At 42.9% G+C, this 22,739-nt stretch overlaps 1 protein-coding gene across 1 annotated transcript in view; it reads right to left on the bottom strand.

Moving 5' to 3' along the window:
• Positions 1-4,519: 4,519 nt before the first annotated feature.
• Positions 4,520-22,739, bottom strand: part of SYT15 (synaptotagmin 15) — a 35,120-nt gene continuing 16,900 nt past the window's right edge. The window contains exons 2-8 of the mRNA XM_067466323.1: positions 21,938-22,133; positions 19,274-19,416; positions 15,419-15,714; positions 14,471-14,641; positions 11,818-11,947; positions 7,934-8,113; positions 4,520-5,007 (exon numbers count right to left, since the gene is read on the bottom strand). Of these exons, the coding sequence (XP_067322424.1) occupies positions 4,871-5,007; positions 7,934-8,113; positions 11,818-11,947; positions 14,471-14,641; positions 15,419-15,714; positions 19,274-19,416; positions 21,938-22,133 (1,253 nt within the window). The 3' untranslated portion in view covers positions 4,520-4,870. The remainder of the gene's footprint in view (positions 5,008-7,933; positions 8,114-11,817; positions 11,948-14,470; positions 14,642-15,418; positions 15,715-19,273; positions 19,417-21,937; positions 22,134-22,739) is intronic.

Below are 22,739 nucleotides of genomic sequence, written 5' to 3'. Positions count from 1 at the left end.
TCTACACTGCCATATAATCTAGTTGAAAGCAGGTACTCTGAATTTTATATGGCAGTGTAGTAGGGTCTTGAGACTTCAGCTATCCTATACAATATGGCAGAGTGATTGGCACCCCTTTGCTTCCAACAATGTACGCAAGAGGAAACCAAGAATAAAATAAGAGTTTTTGCAAGGAAGCTCTTATCATGAGAGTCATTCCGCTAATTAATGCTGTATCCTGTTTCAGTGGGAAGCCTGTCTTATTTCAGATAGAACAATTTCCTGATGCCCTCCGTTTCCCGCAGTGGCCGTTGCTCAAAGGTATAATTTAACAGTCACAAAAGACCACACGTTCAAACATTCAAGCGAGAAACTGAAATTGGGTGACCTTTTCTCTCTCTGCGTGTTTTGAAACCATTTGCTCATTAGATGTGAACCTAACAAAGGGTCTGGGTTTATCTCTGAGAAAGGTTGGACCTTAACTAGGAATTTTGAAAGATACTTTAATTTTTCTCTGCTATGGGCATATTTTTGTTTCATTCGTACGTGCATGTATTTGCATATCCTGGTCTTTCTAGCCTCCTGATGGTTGCATAAAACCCATTGTCTCACAATCATGGTAGGCAAAGAATACTGTAAACATTATTGATGCAAGTAAAACTGCCCAAAGCTTTATCTATCTGCTTTTTTTTTATTGTGTCAGGAGGGACTTGAGAAACTGCAAGTCGCTTCTGGTATGACAGAATTGGCCGTCTGCAAGGACGTTGGCCAGGGGAGGCCCAGATGATTTGGTGTTTTTATCATCCTTGTGGGAGGCTTCTCTCATGTCCCTGCATGAGGAGCTGGAGCTGATAGAGGGAGCTCATCCGCCTCTTCCCGGATTCAAACCTGCAACCTGTTGGTCTTCAGTCCTGCCGGCACAGGGGTTTAACCCACTGCACTACCGGGGGCTCCGCTATCTGCTGCACTCAAGCAAGGAAATGGCAGGAGGAAATCGGATTAATAATATAGAGTTTGTTAAACTGTAATACAGGATTGTTACTCCAGAAAATTATTATTCCAGAAAATACAGACAATGCCATTGCTATTGTCGAAGGCTTTCATGGCTGGAATCACTGGGTTGTTGTAGGTTTTTCCAGGCTATATGGCCATGTTCTAGAGACATTTTCTCCTGAAGTTTCGCCTGCATCTATGGCAAGCATCCTCAGAGGTAGTGAGGTCTGTTGGAAGTAGGAAAATGGGTTTATATATCTGTGGAATGACCAGGGTGGGACAAAGGACTCTTGTCTGCTGCAGCTAGGTGTGAATGTTTCAACTGACCACCTTGATTAGCATTTAATGGCTTGGAAGTGCCTGGGGGGAATCTTTTGTTGAGAGTGATTTGATGTGCCTGATTGTTTACTCTCTGTGGTTTTGCTGTTGTAATTTTTGAGGTTTTTTTTTAATACTGGTAGCCAGATTTTAAAAAATCATTTTCATGGTTTCTTCCTTTCTGTTGATTGTGGATTTCAATGGCTTCTCTGTGTGGTCTGACATGGTGGTTTGTCTCACCCTGGTCATTCCACAGATATATAAATCCATTTTCCTACTTCCAATAGACCTCACTACCTCTGAGGATGCTTGCCATAAATGCAGGTGAAACGTCAGGAAAAAATGCCTCTAGAACATGGCCATATAGCTCGGAAAAACTTACAACAACCCAATGCCATTGCTGTTGCCCATTTTTGGTCAAAAGATACTTAGCCGCCTGCGTTCCTTCTATTTTTATCAGTTTTATACTAATATATGCAATGCTTTTGATATGATATAAGTAAATAATTCCAGAAAATGTCCTTTATAACATGCCCACTGCTTTTTGTAATATCTTCACCCATCCAAATTAAGAAGTAACTTATTAACTCTTTCCCTTGCTCTGTTGCTTGAAGAAGTGGATCCGCTTTTAGTGTCACGCTCACTCTTCCAAATTGAAGAAATTCAAATATCAGGCTGGTAGGATCCCATGTACACATCGTTGTTGGTTCTCATTTTGCTGTCCTCGAGAATTTCTAATTGTTCCACCACCTCCTTTTCTTGGAAAGTTGCTAGAATTCAATGGAATTGTGCTCCCACAGAAGTTGAGGAAGCAAAAAGCCATTTTGTTCCCTTCTGCTTCAGGATAAGCCTTGTCTTAGAGGGCACTAGAAATCTGAGTGTTTAAAATTAGCTGCTTTGAGTGTTGCTTTGTTTGAAAGGCGGGGAAAGGCTTTTAAACAGATGCTGGATGGCCATCTGTCAGGGGTGATTTGAATGCAATATTCCTGCTTCTTGGCAGGGGGTTGGACTGGATGGCCCATGAGGTCTATTCCAACTCTTTGATTCTATGATTCTATGATTCTAAGTCTTGCCAATGACATAAATATGACCTAAAACTCTGCAAACTCACGGTTTTCTTAGGGTGCACTTACAATGTAGAATTATTTCAGTTTGATATCACTTTAACTGCTGTGGCTCCATTATATAGAATCATGGGAGCCTTCTCTGCCAAAGAGTGATGGTGCCTCCCCAAACTACCAACCCCATGACTCAATATCAATGAGCCATGGCAATGAAAGTGGTATCAAGCTGCATTAGTTCTACCATGTGAATGCACTCTTAGAAGTACAGTGTTTCCTCAGAAGTACAGTGGTTCCGTTCCAGGACAACCCACAATAAGTGAAAATCTGCAAAGTAGGGATGCTATATTAATTTTTATATTTATACATTATTTTTTATATTTTATATATTATTTTCTTATCCGCACTTCCTTACCCGCGTCCCGGCCCATCCCAAGGGCACCTGCAGACCCCGGCAGAGCCTCCGGAGCCACGCAGGCAGCAGCAGGCCAGGGAGGCAGGCCTTCCCTGATGTGCCTTAGGCCACCACACTTCTGGAGTCTGTGGACGCCAGGGAGGCAGGCCTTCACCTCAGGCTGATAGAGGGAGCTCATCCGCCTCTCCCCGAATTCGAACCTGCAACCTGTCAGTCTTCAGTCTTGCAAGCACAGGGGTTTAACCCACTGCGCCACCAGGGGCTCCCTCATGCGGGGACATGAGAGAAGCCTCCCACAAGGAGGCTGAAAACAACAATTCATCCGGGCGTCCCCTGGGCAACGTCCTTGCAGACGGCCAATTCTCTCACACCAGAAGCAACTTGCAGTTTCTCAAGTCACTCCTGACACGACCTCAGGCTGACACACTTCTGGGGTCCCTGGCCTTCACTGAATGTAAATATTTTATATTTTATATTAATATTTTCAAAAACCCGCAAAACAGCAAGTCCGAGTAAAGCGAACCGTGAAGTAGTGAAGGAACTGTATACAGCTATGGTTACGTGAATTCATTTACCATTGTTAATTTTCCATAAACACTAGTAATTCATGGGATGGTTGGGAACCCTATGAGTCTTCTTTTCTTATTGTTGTTTTCACCAAAAGAACATTTTAAAAGGTATTTTAGGCTTCAAGTTTCAGTTAGGACTTTATCACAAAGGGGAAAGGATTTGCCACACATCATAAGAAATTCATGGGGTCCCAAAAGGGTGTGTGGAGAATCTGTCACTCCGTGCCCCACATTGGCTGACCTACATGGGACCCCATCCCATGTAGGTCAGCTTCCCCCCATTGATCCAAAGGCAACACAGGAAGCCACCTGTGTTGACGCGATGGTGGCATACATTGCTTGCTCCCCTTTGGGCACAGAGACTGGCTGGAAGTACACATTTGTTGTGTAATGGAATCCATGTCAAAAGTTGAGAGCAAGCGGCATACGACAGGCAAATTAGCCCATCTGATGAGGTGGTAAGTCCTATTTTTTAAGTTTGAACTCCCATAAACAACCTTTTTGAAGGGTGCTAGTAAAATATCAAAACCAAATTTATTTGCTAAATGCATAGTTAGATTTAGCCCATGTGATTCATCTTATTTTGTTCACTCACTCGACTTAGAAAAGTTACCAAGTTATTTCAAAGGTGAGAAAGGTGTACTGTCAGGGTGGGCAACTTGAGGTCCTCCAGATGTTGCTGTACTTCACTGCCCATCCACTCTCATTCATGCAGCTCCGGGTGAGGGGTGAGTGGAGCTGTGAGCAGCAACATCTGGAAGGCCATAAGTTGTCCTTTCCTGAAAATTGAATTAAAAAAACAAAACAAAAAAAAAACCAGCATAATGAGTTGAAGGCCAACACAGTACATCTAAAATCACTCATTTCAGTATGGAATTATTGGAAAAGATGCAATGTTTGCCAATCCATTGGGCTACTTGAGGAAGAATCTCATCAGATGGGGTGGGGGAATTTAACGTCCTAGGAAGCTTTCATCCCAACTTCTGGACAGAGCCCCAAACCAGCCATCACACAGCGTTGTATGACTTCCTGCGAAGGCCTCACCCCCAACTGGAGTGAAAGCATTGCCGGAGGCTTCCACCACAACACAGGAGGTCCTCTTTGGGACTGCAATGCTTCCTTCGTGTGATAGGGAAAGCGTTGGAAGCTGCACGCGGGATGACAGACTCACTCTCCTTCTGCTACAATGCCAAACAAAGTGGGACACTTTGCTTGGCCTTTGTGATGAGGCCCAATTTCAATGGCAGCTATATGCAGGCTTTCAGATCCTTCCCATCCTAGTTTAGGAACACTCCTAATTTTAAGGGTCCTATTCTTTTCTGCATTTGAGTGGATGATGTATGAGATCATGTTTAGATCAATATCTTTCTACGGAGGTTGCCAACCATTGTTAATTACTAGCCACAGAGTTTCTGTGAAAAATACCTAACTGGAGATACATCTGGTAGACCGATCTGTAGATAACACTGTAGAAAGTCTTTTACTCCCACCATGCAAAGGCAGACAGTCCCACTTGCAAGAGAGCTCTTCACCCTTCAGCTACTAAGAGACAGTGCATGCCATCTCTTCACCAGTTCCTTGGGTTTGCTGATCATTTCATTCCAGTGTTCCAGTTCTTTGCCTCTGGTGTACATGAAGGGTCCAATAACTACACGACCCAGCGAGTAGGTTTCTAAGCAAGAGCAGAAAAAGGAGTGTTCTTTACAGTCAACATCTGTAGAGTTGTCAATGTGAACATGCAACAACAGTAAATAAGTAGTTGAATGAATCTTATGACAGTAAACTAGCCTGCTTCCTTCAGGTGCAGCAGAGGTATCTATCCTGTTGCCATTATTAAAAACATTGGCTATCAATTCTTCTTTATGTCTTATCAAGGGAGGAAAGGTACCGCTCTTGTCCTCAAAAGCCAGCTTGCAAAGAACAGCGGATGCTTTTTGAAAAATATGTCTGCTGGGGATTTCATCCTTTGTTCATCCGGATATTATTGATTGACTTATTTGCTTCATATATATCCTGCCTTTCTCTCAACAAAGGACCCACGATTGCTTGCAGCAAGATTGAAACAAAATGAAGTAAACATCCCGATAATATCAAAGGTAAAGAACAATTAAATTGCCCATCATCTAATTTAATTGTTAATTGGGAGAAAGGCAGGATACTAAACAAAATTCTATAATTTACAACAATATAAAATCATACAAAAGATATAACAATCTAGATCAGTCATTCTCAACCTGTGGGTCCCCAGATGTTTTGGCCTACAACTCCCAGAAATACCAGCCAGTTTATCAGCTTGTTTTCTGGGATTTCTGGGAGTTAAAGGCCAAAACATCTGGGGACCTACAGGTTGAGGACCACTGATCTAGATAAAAAGGCAACATTACCACCCCCATTGAAAACCACTTTTCCATGACCAATCATAAAATGTCTGTTTAAATTAAAAGGTTGTTTTGTTGTTTACCTTCAAGTGGTTTCCAACTTACGACAACCCTCAGGTAAACTAATCACAGAGGCTTCTTGGCAAGATTTGTTCAGAGGAGGTTTGTCTGAGAGAGTCTGACTTTCCCAAGGTCACCCAGTGGGTTTCCATAACCAAGTGGGGATTCTAACCACTTCATCACACAGTGGTTTTTTTAGGATTCCAGGATGCTTCCCCGCCAGACCAGTGACAAATGGATATGCTGCCCATCACACGATGTCACTGGACTTCCAGCCCCCCCCCCCCCCCAACTGAAGTGGAAGTGTCCTAGGAAGCTTCCCTTCAACACGGAAGCCTGCCTGTGTTGTCCTGGCTCCAATGGAGCCAACACAGATCTGTACCACTTCAGCGATGCTTCCTATTTTGATGGGGGAAGTGTCACCATGATGAAGTGTCCTCGGGGTGACAGTCATCCCTGCCGTTACATCTTGGAGACTTGTGAAACGACACAGGGGTCCTCCTCTATGTGATGAAGTCCTAACTCTAGTCTCCAGAGTCATTGTTCAGTTCTCATTACTGCACCAGGAAAGCAGAAAGGCAACAGTCTAGTTCAGTGGTTCTCAACCTTCTTAATGCCATGACCCCTTAATACAGTTCCTCATGTTGTGGTGACCCCCAACCATAAAATTATTTTTGTTGCTACTTCACAGTTGTAATTTTGCTATTGTTATGAATTGTAATGTAAATATCTGATATGCAAGATGTATTTTCATTCACTGGACCAAATTTGGCACCAATACCCAATACGCCCAAATTTGAATACTGGTGGGGTTGGACGGGGATTGATTTTGTCATTTGGGAGTTGTAGGTGCTGGGATTTATAGTTCACCTACAATCAAAGAGCATTCTGGACTCCACAAATGATGGAATTGAACCAAACCTGGCACACGGAACTCCCATGACAAACAGAAAATACTGGAAGGGTTTGGTAGGCATTGACCTTGAGTTTTGGAGTTTCAGTTCACCTATATCCAGAGAGCACTGTGGACTCAAACAATGATGGATCTGGAGCAAACCTAGCACAAATACACAATATGTACAAATGTGAACACTGGTGGAGTTTGGGGAAAATATACCTTGACATTTGGAAGTTGTAGTTGCTGGGATTTATAATTCACCTACAATCAAAGAGCATTCTGAATCCCACCAATGATAGAATTTGGCCAAACTTCCCACACAGTACCCTCATGACCAGTAGAAAAGACTGTGTTTTCTGATGGCCTTTGGCAACCCCTCTGACCAGGCCCGTAGCCAGGATTTCAATTTGGGGGGGGGGGGTGTGAGTTTTTTTCAGGGGGGTTCGGGGGGGCTGAGTTTCGGGGGGCTGAGTCTGAGTGAAAGACGGTCTACCCTAGCAAACCTTTTGCATCATTACCCCAATACCCCCATGCATATGGGATATATTGAGTATGGTGATCAGATCATGATATGAATAAACATAACAGTTTAAATAATGCACCAGTAAGGCCTTTTCGCGAACCACCATGAGAATTTCAGGGGGTGGGGGCTGAAGCCCCTCAAGCCCCCCCCCCCCCGGCTAAATGCCTCTGACACTTCCTTGTGACCCCCCCCCCCCCAGGGGTCCCAACCCCCCAGGTTGAGAAACACTGGTCTAGTTCCTTTGATATTTTGGATTTCAGCTCCAGCCACCACGGCAAATAGTAAGTGATCATGGGACTTGAAATCCAAAAGAACTGGAAAGCCAAGAAACACCATGTTGATTCCCTTGTTTCAGTTCCCAGTGTCAGAACATTGTTCACATCCTTGTTAGCCATGAAACCCCGTTCATGCCCTTGGCAAATTCCCTCAATCCTCAAAGTAAAATCCATTCTGAAAAAAATCTTGCCAAGAAAGGTTACCTTAGAGTTGCCACAAACCAGAAATGGCAATAGCACTCAACAACAGAAACAAAATATTTATTGATATTCAAAACATGTTGAACATTTTTGGATATATTTAAGGTTAACAGTGTGTAAGGGGACCTTAACAATGTTTTGTGGTTATACTTCAACTATAGCCATCCTGCAAATCTGGTATCTGGGTTATGACTTCAGCCTCTGTCCTGAAAGATGAAAAGTTTAACATGAGAGATCATCCCAGCACGCAGGCAGCGCCTTACCTCCTCCCTCCGCTTCCTGGAGCACAGATAGGCTCAGGCTTGTTGTATCCAGCTCTAGTTGGTCAACCTTGAAGCTCAGCGTCTCATTGAACAATAGATCAGACAAACCCACAACAGCTGTAGTCCTTTTGGCTTTGATGAACTGATTCTGCTTCATCAGAGACACTTTGACAAAAACACCTGGAATAAAAGGATGAAATTCAGAATACTTAAAACATTTGTGGAATGGCAAGGAGGAGCAATCCACTATGATTAGTTTAACTCGTCATGTTCCAACCAGAATGGTAGGATACAAGGTTCTTTTTCAGTTGAGTCATTAAGTTCCTGGCTGTTTTTTCTATCCTGCTTAACCAAATAGTCATGTTCATCCTTCTCTTATAAGACAAGGCTGTTAGTAATGATAAATTACAAGAAGAAAATAAGAACAGAAAAGTGATAGCTCAAAAGTGAAGAAGAACATTGCACAAGAAATTATATGTCTCCTGGTAAGCTTCAGGCACCATAATCAAAACCACAGCTTTAAGGCAATGGCTCTAAAATGGAGACGAACATTGCCGAAGCAATGATATCTCTCCTGGTAAGTTGTGATTGCCATTTTGAAACCACATCAGTAAGGCAATGGCTCCAAAGTGTTTCCTCACCAGTACCAAGATAGGAAAAGAAACAGACTATAGAAATAAGTAGAGCATTTGACTTTGTATTCATCTCTCGTTTATTTTTATTTGATGTTATTACTTGCTGTGTATTGATTTTGTTCTGTTGTAATTGTTGGGCTTGGCCTCATGTTAGCTACCCCGAGTCCCCTTTGGGAAGGTGGTGGTGGGGTATAAATAAAGTTTTATTTATTATTATTATAAATGGAAATAACAAAGGAGGATCAATGGTTCCAAACAGTTTACTCAATTTTTTCTTTGCTGTTCAGAAATCAGCCAGGAAATCCTGACTGTCATCAATGGCCTCAAATTCAGACTTCCTTGATTTAAAACATAAATATGACAATTCGAGTTTATGACAATTCGAGTTTATGTTTTAAATCAAGGAGGTCTGAATTTGAGGCCATTGATGACAGAGACAGACTCACAACCTCCTCACAAGATGCACAAATAATCAAAAGTTGAACTTGCAAATGTAGAACATTGACATACCTGATTTTTCTATTTTTATTTAATCTGTGGTATTTTCAGAGCTTGGCAACATATATTTTTACAATTGCCAGAATTCCTTGGTCAGCACAGCCAGTGGCCAGGCTGCTTCCAGAATTCTGGGAATTTTTACCAACAGTTGGGTTGTTTTCTCTTCCTTGTTTCCTCTTTCTATTTTTTTCAAAAACACACCCAAAACTAGTACAAAAATAGTGGTAGTGTCGCTTGCACCACCATTGTAACTGTCTTCTCAGTTTGGCTCTGATTCAGAATAAGACTTAACTTTAACCTTAACACAATTTTAATACATTTATTATATTTGCAGTGTTAGTTATAATGTATAAACATAGTGAGATTAGGTTCTTGTGGGTTTTTTCGGGCTATAGGGCCATGTTCTAGAGGCATTTCTCCTGACGTTTCACCTGCATCTATGGCAAGCATCCTCAGAGGTAGTGAGGTCTGTTGGAATTAGGACAATGGGTTCATATATCTGTGGAATGGCTGGGGTGGGGCAAGGAGCTATGGACAAGTCTACATAGGGACCACCAAACGCAGCATTGCCCAAACACGAATCAAGGAACATGAAAGGCACTGCAGACTACTTCAACCAGAGAAGTCAGCCATAGCAGATCACCTGATGAACCAGCCTGGACACAGCATATTATTTGAGAACACAAAAATGCTGGACCACACCAACAACCACCATGTCAGACTACACAGAGAAGCCATTGAAATCCACAAGCATGTGGACAATTTCAACAGAAAGGAAGAGACCATGAAAATGAACAAAATCTGGCTACCAGTATTAAAAAACTCTAAAATTACAACAGCAAAACAACAGAGAGGAAACAACCAGGCACATCTTAACACCTCTCAACAGAGGATTTTCCCAGGCTCAGCCAAGCCTTCAAATGCTAATGAAGGTGGTCAGCTGAAACATTCACACCTAGCTTCAGCAGAGAGCTCTTTGCCCCACCCCAGTCATTCCACAGATATATAAACCCATTTTCCTATTTCCAACAGACCTCACTACCTCTGAGGATGCTTGCCATAGATGCAGGCAAAACGTCAGGAGAAAATGCCTCTAGAACATGGCCCTATAGCCCGAAAAAACCTACAGGAACCTAATTTACTCAATTTTTTCTTTGCTGTTCAGAAATCAGCTAGGAAATCCTGACTCTGTCATCAATGGCCTCAAATTCAGACCTCCTTGATTTAAAACATAAATATGACAATTCGAGTTTATGATAATTTGAGTTTATGTTTTAAATCAAGGAGGTCTGAATTTGAGGCCATTGATGACAGAGACAGACTCACAACCTCCTCCAAGATGCGCAAATAATCAAAAGTTGAACTTGCAAATGTAGAGCATTGACATACCTGATTTTTCTATTTTTATTTAATCTGTGGTATTTTCAGAGCTTGGCAATATATATTTTTACAATTGCCAGAATTCCTTGGTCAGCACAGCCAGTGGCCAGGCTGCTTACAGAATTCTGGGAAATTTTACCAACAGTTGAGTTGTTTTCTCTTCTTTCTTTCCTCTTTCTATTTTTTCAAAAACACACCCAAAACTAGTACAAAAATAGTGGTAGTGTCGCTTGCACCACCATTGCAAGTGTCTTCTCAGTTTGGCTCTGATTCAGAATAAGACTTAACTTTAACCTTAACACAATTTTAATACATTTATTATATTTGCAGTGTTAATTATAACATATCAACACAGTGAGATTAAATTGATTATATGAACAAAGCTGTTAGTTCTGTGTGAGCTTTACAGGCCTGTAGCGAGGGGGTGGTTTTAGGGGTCCAACCCCCCCCCCTGAAATGTTTCAGATTTTAAAAAAAGCCCTGGTTTACTCATGAATTTTAACTGGCTAACCAAATCCTCATGCTAAGTCCATGAGATGCAAAAAATTAAGAGTCCCTCCAGAACAGCAAGCACTATCTCAAGCAAATATTGACAATTTATTCACACTGTCATTACTTGTAGCAATAGCCGATGTAGTGAAGCAACCAAATTGGGGGGGGGGGGGGGGTTGAATGCTCTCATTAAAGGTGATGGTACTCACCTTTAAGGCCTTGCATGGTCTGGGGCCGATGTCCCTGAGGGACCACCTCACCCCTACCAACCCCAGAGATTCCTCTGTTCTGAGGACCAAGGTTTGTTGGAAATTCCCAATGTCAAGACCTTTACAAGAACCTTTACAGCAGTGGCACCATCACTCTGGAATACTCTGCCACCTGAAGTCCGTGCCTTGCGGGACTTATCAGCTTTCCGCAGGGCATGTAAGACATACCTGTTTCAGCAGGCCTTTGATCTTTGATATTGCTGTTTTTAAATTGTTTTAAATTGTTTTTAAATTGTGTTAGATTTTAGCCTGTTCTTGTAAGCCGCTCTGACCCCAGGGGAGTGGCGAGATATACGTTTGAATAATAAATAAATAAATAAATAAATAAATTAAGGAGGCCAGACTTGGTGGAGGTGGTTGACAGGGGCAGAGCTGCAGGCTATTGAAGGTTGCTCTGCCCCCTGCTGTGCTCTTTGCTTCAGCGTGAGCTAGGAGGCAGGTTTCAACCCCACCCCCCAGCGAAAATTTCAACCCCCCCCCCCCCCCCGAAACTTTCAACCCCTCCCAAATTTTTTTTCTGGCTACAGCACTGGCTTTAGATAATGCTAATACACTATGCAATTCTAAACTCCTAGTCCACACTATTGTTAAAAACAAAACTATTTCTCACCACACTTATCAAGAGGTTGTTTTTCTTTCTGGAACTTCAAGCCCTTTGCTCTTAGCACCACCACTGTGAGACGGCCCAGATAGCCATTGTAGCTGAGAGAAAACTGGAGGTCACCATGTTCAGAAGGCACCTTTGATGAAGAAGGGAAGTTGGTTGGTTGCATCAAGATTAATTCACTAGGTACTCAACATTAAGGAGCATGTTTTTCTTTCACTCCAATTACTTTAAGAGTAGGATTGAACAGTAGGCCCTCCAGCTTTGAAGAGAGATGGGGCACAAGACTCCCACAGAACCCAAGAAAACACCTCTCGGAGTCTCATAGTCTCAGAGTCTTTCCGTTTTAATCTATGGTCAATGACCACCAGTCACTGACCATTAGAGTTGTCCTGGAGGAAGAGAGATTCCTCCAGGACTAATCTAGAGTTGTCCTGGAGGATTGAGTGATTCATTGAAATGTATTTTTATTATGCTTGCTAGCCATTCCCTGCCACGCGTTGCTGTGGCTCAGTCTGTGTATATGTGCTTTGTGTGTGTATATAATTGTGTATATGTGTATATGTGTGTGCGTGTGTGTGTGTGTGTGTGTGTGTGTATGGTTTTGCACATGCGTTGTAATGCTTTTATTTTTGCTTTTTAAGTCTCCTCTGCTGTGGTTGTTGTAGGTTTTTTCGGGCTATATGGCCATGGTCTAGAGGCATTTTCTCCTGATGTTTTGCCTGCATCTATAGCAAGCATCCTCAGAGGTAGTGAGGTGAGGATGCTTGCCATAGATGCAGGTGAAACGTCAGGAGAAAATGCCTCTATACCATGGCCATATAGCCCGAAAAATCCTACAATAACCCAGTGATTCCGGCCATGAAAGCCTTCAACAATACTCCTCTGCTGTGTTTTTCAGTGTGTTTATAAATGATGGTCAGTTGTTGGCCTGATACATGTATTGTGTCCAAATTTGGTGTCAGTTCATCCAGTGGTTTTTGAGTTATGTTTATCCCACAAACGAACATTACATTTTTATTTATATAGATTATGTTTGAATGTTTAACTGATGTTTTAACTGATGTAGTGTGTTTTAAGGCACCATGGAGGTACAATTGTAAGCCACCTTGAGTCCCCCTTGGGGTAGAGAATGGTGGGATATAAATAAGATAAATAAATAAACAAATACATAAATAAATGGATGATATTCATAAAATTTAGTCTCCTAAATTTAAACCTTCAAATGTTGAGGGTCAACTGTTAAGGAGTTTTAAAGCAGCAACCATTAACATTTGCAAGGTTTCTAGTAGGATTACTATAGAATGAGAGAGGAGGCAAAGAAACACCCCAAACCCTTGGAACCCGAATATATATATATATATAGTGTGTGTGTGTGTGTGTGTGTGTGTGTTTCATAAACTAGAGCAATATTCTCATACCAGCAACTTTTTTCAGGGAACAGGACCATATTTTTGCCCATTGGGATCAACTCTTGTTTTTTTCCATTGCAACTCATGAACGACTGAGAGCAATAGCTCAGGGACCAAGCACTAAGCCAGAGTACGCAATTGAGGTGAAACTTGTGTGCGATAGTGGGGGATTCACCATGAATCATGGCAAATCAGGCATGGGACCCATTGCCCCATGCCTTGCATTGCCCGCATTGCCCCTTACCTCATCCCACTGGGGGAAACACTGCCGTTCAGCTTCCCCCATTTTTCTATATGGAACACAGGAATCCTCATGTGCTCTAGCCCTTGCTTCTTATGACACTTTGATCTTACTTAAGTCACAGAGCCCCACTAGAAGTAGATCTACATCGTATGATGGGATCCAGTGGGCTCCTGAAGTCAGGTCAAACTGTTGTAAGATGGCCAATTTTGTCTGTGTGATTATAAGACTACTTTAGAGCAAACCTATCTAATATGAAGACAGGCTGGCTCTGAATTACAAAGAAGAGGATGATGTCGAATACGAGATTTAAGGGGATCCTGCTGAGGCAAGGACCGGTCAGACCCACCAAAGAGGGCCCAGACACCTGGCGAGAAAAGAGCACCCAAAAAGAAAATTTCCCTATTTTTCCCAAATAAATCTCACCAAGTTGAAGAAGAAGCCACCAAGATGTTTATTTTATTCCAGCTGGAATGGATGTCAAACCGCAATCATTTGCTCAAAAGGCGACATAACTCACAAGGTAAAGCAACACAGTTTTTATAGGAAATACAGAGCTGTTAAATTCAAATTTCCCACTCCAGCTCCCCTTGCTGGCTCTGTGCTGATTGGATGGCCTCATCAGCTGGCTGGGAGGCGTGGCTGGCTCAGCGGCACCATGCCCAATCAGAGAGCCAGCGCTGCTTCAGCCTCTCAGCCAGTGGAAAGAGAGGTGGGCCAAGCGGGAAACAATGAACTGAGAGAGAGAAATGATAGGATTAAAATGACTAATGTTTGCCCAATCGGTCAGCGATGGCTTAAGCCCTCAAACTGGCCAGGATTATGGTTGAAGTCCTTTGAAAATAACATTTTCACCTAGCTCAAGTGCTGGAATTTTTGTTGTCCTTCCGTCCAGGGTATGGGATCTCAAGGAGGTGGTGATCATGAACAAGGAGGAAAATACGAACATTAATCATAATGACATCAACATTGATGAAATGAGTTGCATCATTAATTCATCACTGACCTCGAGGTTATCTGCTTCCAAATCTCTCCAAACAATGATTTTCCCATCACCAGATAAGCTTTCATTTTTCAGAGGGAAAGTTACTTGTCCTAGGAGAATATGCTTCTTCTGTTTGTCAACATGGTAGACACAGAACTTCAGTGTCCTTTGGTGAAGTGTATTACTGGAAATCTACGTAGTTGCAAGCAGAACAGTGAAGAGAAAATTAAACAGTCTTTCTGTTTCCACTCCTCTGTTCCTAACTGTCCCTGCTCAATGTAGATTTTCATCATTTGCACCGGGACTGTGGCACAGCTGGCTGGAAGTCAGTTGCATTAAGATCACCATGACCGAAAAGTCATGAGTTTGAAGCCAGCCCAGGTCGGAGTGAGTGTCCGACCAAATTGTGTAACCCAAAAGACAGTTGCATCTGTCAAGTAGGAAATTTAGGTACTGCCTATGCGGGGAGGCTGATTTAACTAATTTACGGTGCCATAAAAATCTCCAGCAAGCCTGCAAAGAATGAGGAAGTACTTCATCAGTGTCACAAATGAATGGTGAATCAACAGCTCCCCTGGTGGCCAGAATACCCTCATGAAAAAGCTGGAATGTTAAATAGCCTCTGTGTCTGTCTATATATGTTGTGTGTCTATGGCATTGAATGCTTGCCATGTATATGTACATTGTAATCCGCTCTGAGTCCCCTGCGGGGTGAGAAGGGTGGAATATAAATACTGTAAATAAATACATAAACTAAAAAAGGGACTAGACTATTAATACAAGAATTTTGTGCATAACATGTAGTTCAGTTTGTTGTGACAGGGTCAGCAGACACTGGTGTCTATATTCAGAGCTAGCCCAAGCCTGTTGCAAAGGACAAGATGGCACCCTAAGTCTCCCTTCCCTGCAGTGATAGGGCCAAAGTACAGCATTATACCCTCATAATGTTCTCTTTACAGAAAAGCTTACCTGGAAAACAAAGTTCTCCTCAAACTGAGGGTTGAGATTTTTCCGTTTGGTCTTGGATTGCAAGTAACGCCTCTCATCAGGCAGCAGGTAGATTTTCACGAAGGGGTTGCAAGAGCTGGCAGGAGACTGCAACTTTCGGGCTTTGATCAAGGAGACAAGAAGCCTTTCTGATTCTGGCTCATATTCCACAGAGAACCAAAGTCGACCAATGTTTCCTTCAGGAAAGTCTGTCTCGCTTTTGTCTTCTGGAAACTTATAGAGTTCTGGGTTAATGGCTCCTACAAGGTATGCTCCTGCTGTACAGAGGAGAAGAAATCACCTCAATTCATTGTATGAAGGACATGACATTTACAATGTGTGTATCACATTTTGTTTTCAGTGCTGTTGTATCATTACACTGGCCAACATACACTTTAGTGTTTCAAATGTTAGCCCTGTTTCTGGGTGTATTTGAGCTCGAGAGCAGTACGTGTGAAAAAGATCTTGGAGTCCTCGTGGACAACAAGTTAAACATGAGCCAACAATGTGATGTGGCGGCAAAAAAAGCCAATGGGATTTTGGCCTGCATCAATAGGAGCATAGTGTCTAGATCTAAGGAAGTAATGCTACCCCTCTATTCTGCTTTGGTTAGACCACACCTGGAATATTGTGTCCAATTCTGGGCACCACAATTCAAGAGAGATATTGACAAGCTGGAATGTGTCCAGAGGAGGGCGACTAAAATGATCAAGGGTCTGGAGAACAAGCCCTATGAGGAGCGGCTTAGGGAACTGGGCATGTTTAGCCTGAAGAAGAGAAGGCTGAGAGGAGATATGATAGCCATGTATAAATATGTGAGAGGAAGCCACAGGGAGGAGGGAGCAAGCTTGTTTTCTGCTTCCTTGGTGACTAGGACGGGGAACAATGGCTTCAAACTACAAGAGAGGAGATTCCATCTGAACATTAGGAAGAACTTCCTGACTGTGAGAGCCGTTCAGCAGTGGAACTCTCTGCCCCGGAGTGTGGTGGAGGCTCCTTCTTTGGAAGCTTTTAAGCAGAGGCTGGATGGCCATTTGTCAGGGGTGATTTGAATGCAATATTCCTGCTTCTTGGCAGGGGGTTGGACTGGATGGCCCATGAGGTCTCTTCCAACTCTTTGATTCTATGATTCTATGATTCTATGATTCTACTGATTCCAAAAATGGCACCAATTTTTCCCTATCCGCTCTGAGAAACAGAACATATGCCTAATAATAATAATAATAATAATCTTTATTTATACCCCACCACCATCGAGAGGCTTACATGAAGCCAAGCCCGACGATACATATACCAGTCTTGTCCATTGAAAATCATGGTAACTACATCTAAAACACTAGAGCTGATGTGGTCTATCCAATGCAATTTTCCAAATCTGCACCCCAAATACCCCAAAGAACCCCAGGAACAGGCCAAAAAACCAAGATATAAAAATGTTAGTAATGTAACATGAAATCACTCTCAACAAAAGATTCCCCCCAGGCGCTTCCAAGCCATTGAATGCAAATCAAGGTGATCAGTTGAAACATTCACACCTAGCTCCAGCAAACAAAAGTCGTTTGTCCCACCCTGGTCATTCCACAGATATATAAACCCATTTTTCCTAGTTCCAACAGACCTCATTACCTCTGAGGATGCTTGCCATAGATGCAGGCGAAACGTCAGGAGAAAAATTGCCTCCAGAACATGGCCATATAGCCCGGAAAAACCTACAACAACCCATGTATATTTATCCTTCGATGACTGCACAACCAAGTGGGAATTTGTACTACAGGTCCACCACAAAGGTAAAAACATACAATGGTATAGCTCATGAATTAAACCACCCTTAAGGAGCCTTGGCCTCCCAGATAGTTTAAACCACATCTTCCATAATTTATTTATTATTTATTTATTTACAACATTTCTACCCTGCTCTTCTCGACCCCCAAAGGAGGACTCAAAGCGGCTAACACTGGCAACAATTCAATGCTGCAATGTCACAATATAAAAACATAAATACACAATAGATTAAAAACAATAACTTTAATTATACAATCATGTAGCAGTTGCCATTATCATAACAATCATCAGGTCCTCCTATGAACCAGCTAGGACGTTAAGATCATCTGGGGAGGCCCTGCTCTCGATCACGCCTGTGTCACAAATATGTTTGGCGGGGGCAAGAGACAGGGCCTTCTCAGTGGTGGCCCCTCAGTTATGGAACGCCCTTCTCAGAGATATTAGATCGGACCCTTCTCTGTTAGCATTTCGTAGGAAGGCTAAGACCTGGTTATTCGAGCGGGCATTCAAAAAGGCAGTGTAACAAATATTGGAACATGAACAACTGGATGACGAGATTGGATCTTGATTTTACCTAAGATACACCATGAGTTATGTAGTATTGACTTTGTAATGTTTGGGTTTTATGATGTTCAAGCATTGAATTTTGCTACTGTAAACCGCTTTGAGTCACCCGAGGGCTGAGAAAAGCGGTATATAAATGGAGTAAGTAAAGCGGTATATAAATGGAGTAAGTAAAGCGGTATATAAATGGAGTAAGTAAAGCGGTATATAAATGGAGTAAGTAAATAAATAAATTCAATGTCCAAAGTGACGTTATGCCTGCTAGCCAAAAGCCTGGTTTCAAAACCACGATTTCAGTTTTTTCCTAAAGGAAAGGAGGGAGGACGCCGATCTAATCTCACTGGGGAGTGAATTCCACAAGCAGGGGGTCACCACCGAGAAGGTCCTGTCCCTCTTTCTCACCAAACGCGTTTGTGAGGCTGATGGTACCGAGACGAGGGCCCCCCTGGTGAATCTTAAACTATGAGTCGGAACATAGAGGGAGATATGTCCAAACAAGTAAGCTGGGCCAGAGCCGTACAGGGCTTTATAGGTCAAGACCAGCACTTTGAATTGTGCTCGGAAATGGACTGGCAGCCAGTGGAGTTGACATAGCAGGGGGGTGGTGTGCTCCCTGTATGGTGCTCTGGTGAGCAATCCGGCTGCCACCTGTTGGACTAGTTGAAGTTTTCGAACAGTCTTCAAAGGCAACCCCACGTAGAGTGCATTGCAGTAATCTATTCAGGATTATAATCCCTTTCCATTGGACACCTTGTCTTTGGTTGAATCCAAAATATTTGGATAGCCGCACATTTTTCAACCTTGAACTGAGCTGGCAAATATCAAGCCATTCACATACATGGCTGAGCCTGCATCCTTTCAAACTATAAATTTGCAATGAGTTTAGAGTCCATTGAAAAGACTATATGCTTCACTTTTGCTATAGAACTTTGGATTCAAATTGCTTCCTGCTCAATTTTCAGACTGGTTGTCCATCTGGTTTAGTAGAGTCTACTTTTGACAAGCAACAGATCTTCGGGTTTTGATAAAAGGCTTTCCCCATTATCCACCAGTGAATGCCGTCATGGCAGTTAAAATGGAATTATAATGTTGTGGCGCAGTGGGTTAAACCCCTGTGCCGGTAGAACTAAAGACCGACAGGTCGCAGGTTCGAATCCGGGGAGAGGCGGATGAGCTCCCTCTATCAGCTCCAGCTCCTCATGCAGGGACATGAGAAAAGCCTCCCACAAGGATGATAAAAACATCAAAATCATCCTGGGCAATGTCCTTGCAGACGGCGAATTCTCTCATACCAGAAGCGACTTGCAGTTTCTCAAGTTGCTCCTGACACGACAAAAAAAAGGACATAGTGTGAAAAGGCCTATGACATCTTATATAAGTGCAATAGTATTGAATGCACTCTTCAATATGAATAAGTAAGTTTGGACCTAACTCATTGTCAGTAAACGGAACATTTAATTCAGTTTAACTCACCTGCATAATATAACCTACCTAAAGAATGGAAAGAGGATCGAGGCCCAGAATCTGGGGTAATGTAGAGATCACTGTCTTCCTGAATATGTTCTCCATTTATCATTTCAGTCCAAGCTTGTCTATTAAATTTTGGTGGAACAATAAAAGGGACACTTTTCGTTCTGCCCAAACACGACCATCACATTGAGTTGGATTATGAAAACAAAAAGAGATCAGTCAGCCATGACATGTGCATTTCTTACGGAAACAATCCAAAACGTGTGGATAACCTCTCTTGAAAATCAATGAAATTTAAAAGAACTTCTGGGTTCCTGTACCTATGACTTTCTAAAAAATGTTTCACTAGAGAATGTGCTAAACCCGGGTTGGGCAAATTCAAAAGGAGCAGTTGGCTATCTTCTCCTCTGTCATAACACCTACATAATTACTTCCCATGAAACCAGAAGTCAGTGGTCAATGTTTGTATTTTTTTAACTGTGTCTTGACTTGTGGTGGAAAGGAGTAATAAAGTAGGGTGTCATCTGCACACTGAGGGCACCCAAGCCCCCAAACTCTAGGTAGCCTTTCCCAGTGGGTTCGTGCATATGTTAAATAATATGAGGGACAGAACCAAACATTGAGAGACCACAGAAGCCAATGGGTCAAACAGGAATCTCCTAGCAGTGCTTTTTGGGTTTACCCCTCCAAAAAGGAAGAGAGTAGGCCTGTGCGGTTTCGTTCGTTAATTCGTTAATTCGTTAAACATGCGTTAATTTTTGCATATACGAAACGATAACAAAACATATTTCCAAACCCGGAAGGGTTTTTAAATATCGAAATGGCAACCCCCACAGTTTTAACGAGCTTTCGCTCGTTTCGTAAATGGGGCGGGCAGGGGCGAAGGGGCGGCGCGAGCGCGCACCCAGTGAGCCAAGCCCCGCGCCTGCCTGTTGGGCGCGAGCGCGGCTCCCGATTGGCCGGCCCGCGCGCGCTCACCCTTAGGCTGAGGCCCTCTTTGGCAGGAGCTTCCCCCTCAGCAGCAGCAGCTTCCCCCTCGCCCCTTTGGTGCTCCGTGCTCCTTCTTCCCCAGGCTGGGCGCCAGGCTTGGGAGCCCAGCCCCGGGAAGGAAGGGAATTTTTAGCCACGGAGCAGCAGAAGGGCGAGGAGGAGGCTGCTGGCGAAGAGGGCCTCAACGGCGGCAGCTTCCCCCTCGCCCTTCTGCTGCTCCGTGGCTAAAAGTTTCCTTCCTCCCCGGGCTGGGCTCCCAAGCCTGGCGCCCAGCTTGGGGAAGAAGGAGGACGGAGGAGCAAAGGGGCGAGGGGGAAGCTGCCGCCGCTGAGGCCCCCTTCGCCAGTAGCCTCCTCCTCGCCCTCAGCGGCAGCAGGCTTGGGAGCATTTCCAGAGGGCATTTCCATTTTAAAATATTTTTTTAATATTATTTTAATATTATTCTTAAAAAATACAAAAAATATTCTAAAAATTCGTTAATATTTACAAAATTTCGTAAATACCGAACTTTTTTTTGGGAAAATTTTGTAATTATTTTAAATATTGAAACAAAAAAACACCCCAATTACAAATCGATTTTAGAAACAAATTTTTTCTTGATCAAACAGGCCTAGAAGAGAGCCATTTCATAACAGTGCCTCTAGGTCAGTGATTCTCAACCTGTGGGTCCCCAGATGTTTTGGTCTTCAGCTCCCAGTGATGAGGAGATATTGGAAAAATAGATATTTATTGATTTATGCATAAAATTGTAAGTACTTTACAAACACTGAAATGCATAGAAAAATCAGGCTCTCTGTGTGTATAGAAAGAAACCCAAGCTAACAGGACAAGCAAGCTGTGTCCAAGGCATAGCAGGAGGGAGGAGAAGGGGGGCATGTTATCTCTACATTCCAGGAGATAAGCCTGTCCTAGCTGGTACAACTAGGCTCTAAGGAAGGAGCCAATCCCCCCTCCCTCCTGACAACTCAAAGTGGGCCCCTTGACTGATGGATGCAGGCTGCTCCTAGAAATACACAGACATGCCTTTTTGCATGTTGGAAGTTAGAACTTGATATTTCTTTGATGCTAAGATGACGTAGTGAATGACGTTAATGTATGTACTAGCATGACGTTACTAGAATGACGTTAATGTATGTACTAACAATGTTCTTTGTTTGCTTGAACCTGGAATCTTAAAAAGGCACAGTCAATGCCTCTATCATTTGCTCTGGTTTGCTTTTGGGTGCTAGTCCACTCCAGGACCCCAGCTGGTAATAAATCTGTGCTTTTCAGACCTCCAGGACCTCTCTTTGTGTCTCCTTTCCTCAATCCCTTTTCCCTGCCATTTCACCAGAAATCCCAATAGCTGGTCAACTGGCTGAGATTTCTGGGAGTTGTAGGCCAAAACACCTGGGGACCCGCAGGTTGAGAACCACTGCTCTAGGACCCATTGCAGCAAGGAAACTGAATATCATGGTTGATGGTATTGCCAGGAGGTCCAGCAGAACTAATAGAAGCACACTCCGTCATATAACTCTCAGCATAACTAAGGTGGCCAAAGCAATTTCTAACCCATAACTAGGGTCCATTGATAATGTTTGATTGGATAATATAGGAGCTTTAAGAAAATTAATCCTGCAATGCTTAAAGGTCCCTGGAATGCTAATTTATCATCCCATTTTTTCCCTAGGATTTACATGGACAGAGAGTCATCACCTTGCCTTTGGAGGATGAGGTGAAGAAGATGCTTCGGTGGCAACTGTGTCCTGCCGGACAGGGGAAGCAGATTCAACAAGTTCTTCATAAGAAGCTTTGAGGTAGACTTTCTTCCAAAAGAGGTACACAGCTATTCCAATAAGGACCAGCAGAATAATTCCTCCTACCACACCACCTACTACAGCAGCTACCTGTTCTGATTACACACAAAAAATAGATATATTGAAATATTTATTTATTTATTTATTATTTAAAACATTTAAAATAATTCTCACCCTGCAGGGGACTCAGGGCAGAGCACAACATATATATGGCAAACATTCAATGCTGGAGCAGAAAATCATAAATATATACAAACATTAAAATCACTTATAGTCACCTTAAAGGTTGCTTAAAAACCATCTCAGGACTCCATTTTGCCTCATTCCACTGTCCCAAAGGCTTGGTCCCACAGCCAGGTCTTCACCATCCTTCTGAAGGACAGGAGGGAGGGAGCTGATCTAATATTGCCAGGAAAGGAGTTCCATAACAGGGGGGCAATAACTGAGAAGGCCCTGTCTTTCGTCCCTGCCAAACACGTCTGTGATGGTGGTGGAACCAAGAGCAGGGCCTCCCCAGAAGATCTTAGTTTCTGCAGTGGTCCGTAAATGGAGATGTGTTTAGACAGATAAACAGTCAAAATGTTCAAAAACAAAACAAAGGACACCATTGGTATGATATATTCTCAATTTATCTTGATTTGGCTAGGAAAGTGCTGGCTAATCTTCAGTTGTCTCATTTTCTCCCAGTTTCACTCTTTACC

Source organism: Anolis sagrei, chromosome 3 (assembly GCF_037176765.1).
Source record: "Anolis sagrei isolate rAnoSag1 chromosome 3, rAnoSag1.mat, whole genome shotgun sequence".
NCBI classification, from domain to species: domain Eukaryota; kingdom Metazoa; phylum Chordata; class Lepidosauria; order Squamata; family Dactyloidae; genus Anolis; species Anolis sagrei.
This window is presented reverse-complemented; position numbering and strand designations above follow the sequence as displayed.